At 39.7% G+C, this 11,629-nt stretch overlaps 1 protein-coding gene across 2 annotated transcripts; it reads right to left on the reverse strand.

Moving 5' to 3' along the window:
* Window positions 1-3,902: 3,902 nt before the first annotated feature.
* Window positions 3,903-8,558, reverse strand: LOC114466656 (adhesion molecule with Ig-like domain 3). Of its 2 annotated transcripts, none has more exons than XM_028452273.1 (2): window positions 8,411-8,558; window positions 3,903-5,478 (listed from the first exon to the last, which is right to left on the reverse strand). In XM_028452273.1, exon 2 carries the CDS (start codon window positions 5,428-5,430, stop codon window positions 4,051-4,053), a length of 1,380 nt encoding a protein of 459 aa, XP_028308074.1. In that variant the 5' UTR covers window positions 5,431-5,478; window positions 8,411-8,558; the 3' UTR covers window positions 3,903-4,050. The 2 variants fall into 2 exon arrangements, with proteins under 2 accessions (XP_028308074.1, XP_028308073.1); XM_028452272.1 differs by lacking the exon at window positions 8,411-8,558 and adding an exon at window positions 7,549-7,856.
* Window positions 8,559-11,629: the final 3,071 nt, after the last annotated feature.

Consider the following 11,629-nt stretch of genomic DNA (forward strand, 5'->3'; position numbering starts at 1 on the left):
GTTCAAAGGTAACAGATTGAACTTGTTTCCATGTACAAGTTCTTAGAAAAATTAAATATATGGAATTTGCTGGTTTAAAAACCATGTCTTATTATTGAAATTTGTTTTACTCTTTTACTTAAGTTGGACGGTGAGCGGAGAGGACGCTGGCGCTGGTTGTTCGCTGCTTCTCTGAAAATTCGTCCTACTGTACCGCATTGTTTTGCTGTAGTTACTGCAACCACTATAGCAATTTGACAGATATTATTGCACTTCTTAGTACTGTCGCTCAGTGAAGTGTTACCCTGCACATACCTGTTAGTACGTGGATCCGGAAAAGTCCCAGTGGATCCTCCATTCTCTGGCTTCGAATCCTTAGACCCTGGAGCCAACATCGGATGTCTTCAGGTAGGATTATATCAAGCTGTTGACGAGTACTTTTGCCACCTTTGAATATGGTGCAAATGTCAAAGTGCACATTTTCCTTTGTAAAATAAGGAGTTGTCAGGTTCAGTCTCTCTTGACTGACAGGAAAACCTCCTGGTTTTCTTTGTTTGTTTTTGGGTGAAATGTAATAAACTAATCAAAAACAAAGAATTCCTTCTCCTTGAAAGGTAAGTAAAACATGCTTCCTGCAGTGCTAGTTTGATGGCACTAAATACAGAGCTCCCCAGTCCAAAGCTGAGCCATATTCCACACAGACCATCAGCAACCATTGAAGTTCTTAGACCACCAAACACACACCAGATAAGCCAGCTAATTAGCTGTTCCTCTTTGGCTCATGTATTATGCATTTAATCAAATTAATTTGTATGACTAAATTGTTTCACTTCTTGTTTGATCTGAAGTGAGCGGAATCATTTTTTAGGGAAATGAGTAGTAAGATGCGAGAAACGTAATGTGTTCTTCGGTGCGTGCTTCGGCTGCTGCAGCTCGGTATATGAAACTGACAGACGTGAGACTGATGCTCAACTATTTTAACACTGTGTACAGTGTAAAGCCACAGTTTGATGCACTACAAGAGTAAATAAGTGAAACATTGATGACAGATGATGATGATGATGACGGCGAATGCGCACTGATCATTTCTGAATGCAGGAATGTGAAATGTTAATAAAATCAGGCTTTCCACACAAACGTTAATCTGGCGTTAATATGAGGCGAAAGAGAGAGATTTTAACTGTGGCTCAGACAGAAAAATGTGTCCGATCTTCACCCTGCAGAAACCTGATCAAATCAACCTGTTACATTGTTTATCAACGAAGGATTAAAATTAAAAGTGTGCTTTATCATTTTCATGGATTTCAATGACATTTAAAAACTCCATGTTCTGTGATTTCTAGACAGCCCAAAAATAATTACATAATGGCCCAGTCGACTACGCGTTTTGGTCTATTTACGCACAGTGGGCATGTGAGGAGCCTGGACCGTAGAATAAACACAGGAGAGAGGCGCGTAACTGCAGACACGCAAAAAGACGCTTAAGTCCAGATTTGAGAATAGGGCCCAGTCTGAACAGCACAACACACGTACCACGTCATGTTTACTCGGAGAGAAGTGGTCATGTGACCAGATACATTTATGTCCTGTGACGCGTATTCGTGGAAAAGGTGTTTCCATAGCGCTTCTGCAACACATTTCAATATCGAAACGTCTGAAAGTATAAAAACCTTTTAGCGATATTTGAATGTTTTTTCAAAATGATGGTGTTTCAATTACCAGTTTTTACTGCGGTATTTAGATTTTGAGCATGCAGCTATTGAAGACGCTGACGTCCCTATCCCACCACTGTTGACTCCGACTCCGCATCCAAACACTCCGCTGTAACGATGTAGCAGCCATCACTGCAAACGGCTAGAGCGATTAACCTGACTCTCTTCTTTTTCACTCTCCTTAAAGTTATGAAGTCTTGACTTCTGTTGGAAAGAACATTTCTCAGGGCGACACACAGTCATACACTGGACGCCTCCATATTTACTTCTGTAAACACCGTACGTGGTCACCTTAGGACCTCATCTACACATGCGGGTCACTTCAGGGTCACATTCCGTCCATACTCAACTGATTGAAGATGCATATGAAATATGAAGGATCACAAAAAAAAAAAATCAGATTTAATAAAAAATCTGAATTGTGCAGTAAGACCTGCAATGTGGACATAGTGCAAATGGCATCAGGATAAAGCTACGTTTAGTAAAGGCTTAGTTTACAGAGCTGAGGGTGATCTCTGGTGTCGCTGTGCAAAAGAAAGCTCCCCAGTAAATGTTCACATGGTGTGCTTTCTGTCTCGACTCGTATTTAAATCACATCAGAGACAATAAACCCCAGCAGCCTTTGGAATGCTGAGAGAGAGCGGGAGAGAGAGCCAGAGAGAGAGAAGATTAGAAGGAATTACAAAACACTGAACATGACAAAGCATCTGATTTTTATCCCCATTGTAATCACCCTAAAACCTAACCTCATAGTTCATCATACCATTTAGTGCTCTCATAACCAGTTTCTGATAACGGGCATCGGGCAGCAACACACTCCGGTGAGAAATGTTATATCACTTGGGCACAAAGCAGTTGTTATGCAATCATTGGTCTGGAAATTAGATGTTGCCTTCTACTGTGGATAACAGTTTAAAACCAATCTAAATGTAACAAAGCCCTGCGTTACAATGCAGCTGAACAGATTTTTCTCTAATCCCTGATATTTAAATATGTGTGTGCCATTTTCAAGACGCATGATAGCGTTTGCCTCCTCAGGGTAAAGAAAAAAAGGTCAAGTTTTAATTACAGATTTGAAAGTAATCAGAAATCATCCGATGACATGCTCTGCTTCCACATATAGTCTCAGACCTCTCTTCCCTGACATTATGTGTGACGGATTACGTCTAATCCTAAAGAGTCTTCAAAGCAATCCATAGTCTGTCCTACCCTAACTTTGCATTAGAATTAGGATAGCATTATAAATTATGAAGGATGTCTGGACTTGAAAATATTTTATTGATTTAAGCCGGTTACATTTCCTTCCATCGGGTTTTAAATGTCTCTCTCTCCTTGACCCTTTCATATGCTATCTTCTGTTTTTCATGTCATTATGTTTTCCGTCCTACGCACTTCTGTTCCTTTGAGGCATCACACACAGGTTGTCGTTCAGCAGCTTTTATATCTCAAATTTCAGCGTGCAACTCTCGTGTTTTGAAGTGTGCATTGCCATATTTGTCAAAAGCAACGACTCAAAAAGCAACGTCCCCTTTAGTGACTTGTCAAAGCTGCTTGAGGAATTTATCAGTCTAGTTCAGATTTAGTGATTTTTTTTGTTTATGTCAGTGGTTCAAAGTGCTCAACTGTGTCGATCAAAAGTCCTTTGAAGGTCCATCCGATATCTGCTGGGTTTGTTGACTCCTCTTTTTTTTTTTTTACTGTGTTTCCTTATTCACCTGATAAGCAGAGTGCAGAGAGAGATTTGCCGTTTTTTGCCACCTGATTAATGTAACAAGTTTGCATGAGATATGTATTTATAAGATGGATTACAGTGTGATGCACTGCTGCTTCCTGCAAGATAAGAATTTTAAATGTTTGCTTGGAGCTACAGCTGCTGCTTGGATTTATTTTCAATAGTAAAACTAAACTAATTACCTACAAAAACCAGAGTTTCACAGCAGGCTGCACATTTAATAGACTTTCGACCATTTATTTACAAAGTGGGAATATTAGGTCGTTGGGTGTTACGTGCTCAAGCTACATTCAAGAGAGTATTTCAACCAATCGTAAGCTGCCTGTCTCCACTACACTAATTATGGAGCACCACGAGTGAACCGAGACACTTCTTTCATCCTGAGAAATCATTCACTCTCAGCATTATTTTGGGAAAACTTTAATGAACAACCATGAGTCGGATTTACTCTCTGATCTCAGAAGAAATATCCCCCTCGGTGCTGTACCTGAGAACATTGAGAAGTTATTACCTGGTTTTCAGAACAGATAATGGCTCAGCTGTGATTTGGCAGTGTCAGAGTGCTGAAACTAATACAATTGAAGACAGAAAAGAGCAGAATCAGACACTCCGGCACTCAGCGCTCGATTAACTTTCCAGCGTCCCATCAGCTCCTTCTTCATCTGTAGGCTCCATGAATGCTACATGCTTGTTGATAAAGGGCTTGGAAGGTTTTCTAGAGGTGGATAAGAACACAGAAGACAGGCTGCTGGGGTCATAGGCCACAATGGGGATACCTGCAGGCCTGGGCGGTTTGCAGCAGTTGCATTGACAGGGAGTCAAGTAGAGGTACATAAGGATGAGCACAAGGGTAACCACACAGCCCAGTAGGGTGGTGTAACCCGTGTTGAATGACTCTGTTTGAGGTAGCTGCACTGTCACATTCACCTCTCGTGTTGCATTCAATGCTTGTTTAAAATCCACTGCTGTGCACATGTATAGACCTGAGTCATTGCTTTTGACTGCCTGGATCTCTAGCGTACCATTTGGAAATAGTGTAATTTGTGTGTCATTTACACTGGACTTGGTAATGGACCCCCTGCTCGGAGAAAGCCACGTGAATGAGAGGTTTGTGCTGTTTAATGAAGTTTGACAGTCTAGACGTATTCCCTCGCCCTCAGATACCAACACGCTGGAAAGGAGGACGGTCACTGTTTGTGAGACGACTTTTTCTAATGAACAGTTGAAAAAAAAACGGTTTTGCTTCAAAAACTGAATGGAGGCTTTTGGGTCTCCAGAGATGGTACAGGTATGTTCCTCTGTAAAGTCCTTGATGGAGTTATAACCCCTCAGATCCCAGTGCCAGAACACACTGTACATGGTGCAGTCACAGATGAGAGAGTTGTTGTGCAGATAGAGTCCTCGCTGGAGCAGCCCCGGCAAGGCCTTCACGTCTTCCCATGGCAAACGACTCATTCTGTTGGATGAGAGATCCAGCATGCTCAGGAATGGATGACTGTGGTCTTGAATGGAGAAGAATGGGAAGTGTGTGATCTGGTTTAGGCTGAAATAGGCTTTTTTCAAGCTGCTCAGACCGCTCATTGTGCTGGCTTCTACCTGTGTGATCCTGTTGTTGTAGAGAAGAAGCTCCTCTAGCCTCCACAGCCCCTCAAAATAGTGCTGCTCCACCACTCGTAACTTGTTGGAGGACAGATCGATGTGCCGGATGCTTGAGGCATTGCGAAACACCCCATGTCCGAGGCTGCTGATCTGATTGTGGGACATTAGTACATTTTCTAGCTGGGGCATCCTGTTAAAGTTACCTGGACCCAGCCAGGAGAAGTGATTGTGGCTGAGGTCAAGGGTGGTGAAGAACGTAGGGATGGACGTGGGTATTCTGGACAAACCACTGGAGCTGCAGCTGATGGTGTCAGAAATGCAGAGGCACATGGATGGGCAGGTCTCCTCAGAGTCTTGGAGGAGAGAAATCAGTAGCAGGAAGAGGCGTGGAGGTAGCCCACAGGTCATGTTTCTGGAAATCAGATCCTCCAAGATCTATACTCCCTCTGGATTTCCCTAGTTGGATAGAAATGAGAGGAGAAGCATTGCAAAAAGCATTTTTTCTTTGGTTGCACCTATGAGCTCTTAAACATCTGATTGAGTTACTGACTGAGGGCTAATACTACACAGGAACAATTATCCATACATATAAAATATCAGTGTGTTAATATTGTATTCACCAGTTGAAACATCAAATTTGTCTTGTTTTTTCATTTATCTTTTAAAAAAAAGTAAATATTTGCCTCATTAGGTTACACATTTAGATTGTATTCATCACTTTAGGGATGCATTTTTCGCAACATATAGTAGAGGAACAAAGGCAAGGAAAAAACATGATTTAGTAGTTCAGGATTTACAAGAAGTATTAAATACAACTGTTTTAATACAAACAGAGCTTGTTCAAAGTCACAGTGTAAGGGCAGGAACCAGTCACACTAAAAATACTTTAATCCATTGTCTCTCATATAAACAGATCGATTGGATTTCTAGTGAAAGTCATACGGACTGATCACGAATTATACGATGACATTGCAAACATCTCTGCAGTTGTTTAGTGAGACTGGCTATAATTCCGTGTCCACTCTGAAAAATAAGATTTGCAGTTTTCCAGATGATGATGTCATAGCACACATAGAGCAATAGTGCAACACATCGACTAGAGGTTGCATTGTTTAGCAACATTTCAGAAACATCAGCTGTAGACCTGTCCAAAGTGAAATAAAGCTATAGATAAAATGTCCAACTGGGTCACTTTGTCCATGGTTTATGTTTAATGATGTGAAAAGTGATGGTGGACTTTAAACAGTTTTGTATTTATAGCGTTTTTGTTGCACTTGATGTGTGTTCTCCCAACCCTAAGTGCAAAAATAAGGATGTCTAGAAGATGGATGGATCATATCGTATTTCTGCTGGAATTAAATTCAAGCAGGGCTTCAGTTTGCACCCATATTGTTTCAAGTTTTGAGTGCTTGAATGTAGTTCCGAGGCACACGAAAAGTTGCCAATTCATTTTCTTACTTTCTCATCTTTTATTATTATGATTTGGTATCAAGCGTATTTTTGAGTAATTCAATGAGGAAAACGTGCTCCATGACAAATTAAAAAGCCACATTTTTAACTTATCAGATGATTGGTTTTTTTATGGCACTTCTTTTATTGAACTGTAGCCAGTGAACGGCCATAAAAACCCAGATAGGAGCAGAATTAAGTTACACAAACTAATAATAATTGTGGAGGATATATCGTGCGACATCATGATATTAAAACATCACAAGATATATTGTAGATGGTGCGAGTAGTATCGCAATGTTGCAAAGGAGACATAGTCAATGCAAAAAGGTTTCAATGCTGACAGAAAATGTGGACGTGCTAATATTATTGAAAAATAACATGCCTATCTTAAATCTGGGCTGTGTAGACTGTTGTTAGTTTGATGTTTAAAAGGTCATACATAGATAGGAATTTCATTTTTCTTGAAGAATGTTATTTATCTGGTTTTAATTGTAACATTTATTTGGAGTGGCACCTTTTGCACTTTAAATAGGAAACATTTGCCTTATTTGTGTTCATGTTTATTTTATTATCATTTATATTCACTTGAGTTGAAAAGGTTATGCACAGAGTTAGTCAAATAAAAGCATTGTTATTTTTCAAACTGCAATTATTGTAATTTTTTTTCAAGATATTGTCTTGCATCATTAGTGTGAGCCCAGTATCAAATTGTCTTGTATCGTGAACTTTGTATATTGTCCCACCCCTATAGATTATGCATTATTTGGTTTGAGGGAGGAAATCAATAGCCCCGTGCTCGTGGAGAGCTAGCATAGAAAGCCTAGGCATAAGGGAAACAAACCTAACCAGCAAGTTATGTGGAAAATCAAATCACATTTTATATAAAAAAACTTTTAACACATTTATCTAAAAATATGGATACGTACAGAAGTGAATACTTCACCTTAAACTGGCTATAAATGAGTTTGGGTAAAACAGTCACTGCTGGTCAACTCAAAACTCCTGCTGATGGATTCTACCGTTTTAATTCAAAAGGCAGAAAGGACTTCAAAACAACTGAGCAGTTTTACTTACTCAGTTAATCCCATTCTTTCCGCCAAAAAGAAAGAAGAAAAAAAAGGGCAAAACTGAAAAATTATGCCCGAACACAAATCTAAAATAAACTGCTTAGCGACAATATGGGTCTGCAAACTTTCCAGCTCCCAAGTCGCATCCCATCAGAGAAGTCCCACAGTGCTGCTCTCTAATCCTTATCTTCTCCTCGTATACTCCTCCTGAGGTGATAAAGGAATAATATGCTGCTCACTCCTTTTCTCCTCAGCCAAGTTTGGGGTCCCCCTGCCGGCTTTGTGCTCGTCCCAGGCGGGAGCGCCACTGAACAAACATCCCGCGGTGCTTTGCAGCGTCAAACAAACAACGCTGAGCTCACTTAATCTCCTCCAATGCCCCTCCCTCCTTCTCTGTGTCATTTCCACACCAGCCTAGTGTCTTTCTCTCATTATTTAGTAATAATGCTGGTGTATTCCCTTCTCTTGCTCATTCTATCCCTATATCATTTATCACCATGTTTTATAAATACTCCATTTCATTAAATTTTAAGTGCTTTGCTTACCAACAGATAGAAAGATCATCCTTCACTTGTTAATATTACATGTAGCCTATTCCCCATTAACCTTTCAATAACCCCCCAGGACTAAAACTAAGCTATCCCCTCTGTGTTTTTGTGCTTATTAAAAGTATATGTATAAATGTCTGCTTTTTAATTATGCAAGAAATCAGTTTCCGTGAATCAGATATTTTGACACATTCCTTAGTGGGTGTGTTAATGTGAGTCTTTAACAAAAATCCTGTCCACTCCGCTTAGATTTTAGTTCATTTCCATACACTTTTGGAGAAAAGGTTTTTTTTTTTTTTCTCATCCAAAGCTTTTACTCACCCGTGTGTTGTGCTTATCTGCACTCCAGCTCAAACATCTCTTTCCCCAAGTGCCTCGTGAGGTACATCCCCTCCTCTTATCCTGAACATCCACATCCCTTTCTTCTCGGGTTTCTGTTTCACTGGATCTGTGCTGTCCATGTTGCTTTGTCATGGTGGTTCTAACAGCTCTGATATCTGTCACAGTGAGTTAGATTTGCTTTTTCAACCGCCACCTCCTCACTGTTGAGCCCTAACCCCTCCACCTCCCTCCCCCTCCCACCCTGTAAGTGCTTTGGGCTTTTACTGACTCCCACTCACTCCCTCATTCACCCTCTCACCCATACATATACGAGTGAGGTGCGTTGCAGATCCCTCATGCTTTCAGACAAACTAAATGGGTTCAGAGGTTGAGCTGACAAGTGAAGTCCACATATTGATATCAGACGAAAGTGTTAGTGTGTGTGTGTGTGTGTGTGTGTTAGATCTCAGCCCAGTTTAAACATTTCCTATTTGGATTTGAAAAAATGGGACGACGAGAGAAAAAAAGCAACACATTTGGATGCATTTGCATTGAAACCAACAAGCCCTCACCGTCTTTGGCATTGTGGAATTACACATAAATCTTGTCCCAAGGCTAGTCATCAGCTTGGCTGCGGCATGTAAGAAATATGTACACCCACTCATGTACATCTGAGAAACGTTAGAGAGAATCTGAGCAGGCTTTCTTTTGTAGGTGTGATTTTTTTTTTTGTGAGCCACTGTTGTGCCTCAAACAGCCTCACAGCAATGCATCTCTTTTCCTACAAATTGAACTTTGTGCTGCGGTAAAAGGCAGGATCCAGTTAGCGGTTAAAAATGCATGTTTCATTGATTGTTGTTGGTGTATTACGTAAGAGCCATGTTTTATTGAATGGGCTTTGCTCTAAATGTTGCGTCCCAAATTCTAAATGGATCACACACAACCTGTAATCAGAGTGTTCATCTGCATAAGCTGCTAATGATTCATGCATAGGCATAAGGAGGCAGCGGTGCCAGAGTCATGTCAATGCTGCATTTAATCTGCTGTGTAATTGTGCAAAGAACGTTCTTTTTCCTCGCTCTCTGATTTTGTGTTGCTGACATTGATGTGGCTGGAACGTTTCTCTACCAATTCATTTTTTTGTATTGATCTTCATCGTGTAAGGAATCCGTCTTTCATGTCTTCGCATGTGATCGTTTATCACTGTCCTAGAAAATTGATTTAATCAAAGCCTAAAAAGGTAAACAACAATGTTCTGTGGTTTATTCTTCTAAATTGTGACAGTTATTTTGCTGTTAAAATGAGTCTAAGCAAGTCTTCAATATTGCCACTTTTTCCTCATTCATTTCCTGTTATTCCTTTAGTTTTTTGTACAAGCTTGTTTGCTTCTACATGCTTTTATATACATCTACTGTTAAGCTGAGATGTGTGGCTCCAGCCGGCTGCTCTGTAAAATCTCTAATCTAATCAGCATCTTTGTATCAAGCTCCTCCGCAAATCCTGCCGTCTTCTTTCTCATCCATTTGATTGGACTCAGACTTACGTGCACAATGGTCCTTTCAAATCAGCTGGTTCAGGTTCAGAAAGGACCTCGCAGCTTAAACGCTGACCTCGATGCATCCTGCCCCTAGCAGAAAGTGATTTTCTTTTCACCATCTGCTGCAGAGCTGTGGAAAGAGGAAGAAAAAGAAAAAAAGAAATACACTGTAGCACAGGGAAATGTCAGCTCTTATCTTGCCCTTGAGAAGTAGCGAAGCTCAGTAAAGATTAAGAGTAAAGAAACGTTTTATGTCCTCACATGGTGAAAAGGTTTTTTTTTTGTTAAACTTCAGAAAAGCATAGGGCTGCGCGAATGCGATTCAGATTTTATTTTCTGTTATCTACCTTTTTCTATAACAACTCTGTGGCTGATCATAGAACAAGTGTTAAAACCACTTTATTCAACAGAGAAAAAAATGTCTGAGACACCTTTAAAAAATGATGCAACAAGAGGACACACACCCGCACACACGCACATGCACATACACGTAGATTAGACATTTTAATCCTGTATTAAAAGAAACGTGTAACGGTACAAAGACAAACCACAATCAAGAGAAAACTGCATGGATTTTGCAACCAGAAAGTTTTTCAAGTGCCGTTTAAAATCACTGAATAACTATATTTTTTTAAATTTTTCATCTAAGCTCATTTCCTGTGTTCATTAATGAATTCTTCCTTCATTCATCTTCTGTACCCAGTTTATCTTACAGGGTCATCATGGGTTCTAGTCTGCAGAGGTGAAAGTAACAGATTACAACTCCTCACGTTACTGTAATTGAGTTGGTTTTATTTTGTACTTGTACTTTTTTGAGTATATTTCTAAATCAGTAATTTTACTTGTACTTAAGTAGGTTTTAAAAGAAGTAAAGTAAATTGTACATTTCTACTTCCAACGGTTACTCAGTAAATTATAATGTTTTGTCTTAAAATGATTAATGGACATTGTGAAACTACAAAAAATTGAAATGAACCAGACAACAATCAAATGCATCACATCATGAGCTGCATTTCCATTATCCTTGGAAATGCGCAAAATCTAAATAGCGCAATAAAAACTAATCATTAAAACACCTGAATTTTGAAAACCACTCAAAGATTGCAAAAAAGTTTTCATGCTTTCATGAGGCGGAATTTCAGACGTTGAATTGTGTCGCAAAAGCGCAGTGGAAACACTTTTTCCGCAAATACACGTCACAGAAGAGAGGTACCTGGTCACATGATCACTTCTTTCCGAGAAAACGTGGCGCGGTACGTGTAAACAAAAGAGGAGACCAGTATATTTCTTAGCATTATTCTAATTATCGGTGCCACAATAGACGTGAAACAACAAAGGAGTTTTATAAGGAGGTTTGGAGCGTCCGTCTTCCTGCAGCGGGATGAGATTTCACGGGAGTTACGAGGTTCCTGCCCAAAACAACGTTCAATGGTAATACATTGAAAGCGCAATTATACTTTGTCGACCTAGCTATAGCCGACCAACCAGATTAAACGTAATGTACAGCGCCAAAACAGCATTGAATGCTGGTTATTTCAGAGTTAATTATATTATATTAAATAATTTTATTTAAAAAAAAGAATTGTACATTTTGTCAAACCCTTCATTTTAAACAGATGTCTTTGTGGAAAATGAATTAAGTTCCAATTGTGCAAGATTTGGTTTCTTCCTATTTAAGTTTA

This window comes from Gouania willdenowi, chromosome 7 (genome assembly GCF_900634775.1).
Source record: "Gouania willdenowi chromosome 7, fGouWil2.1, whole genome shotgun sequence".
NCBI lineage: Eukaryota > Metazoa > Chordata > Actinopteri > Blenniiformes > Gobiesocidae > Gouania > Gouania willdenowi.

What these genes read in the sequence shown, in the direction of transcription:
- LOC114466656 (XM_028452273.1), bottom strand. Translation starts at nt 5,430, where the DNA reads ATGACCTGTGGGCTACCTCCACGCCTCTTCCTGCTACTGATTTCTCTC.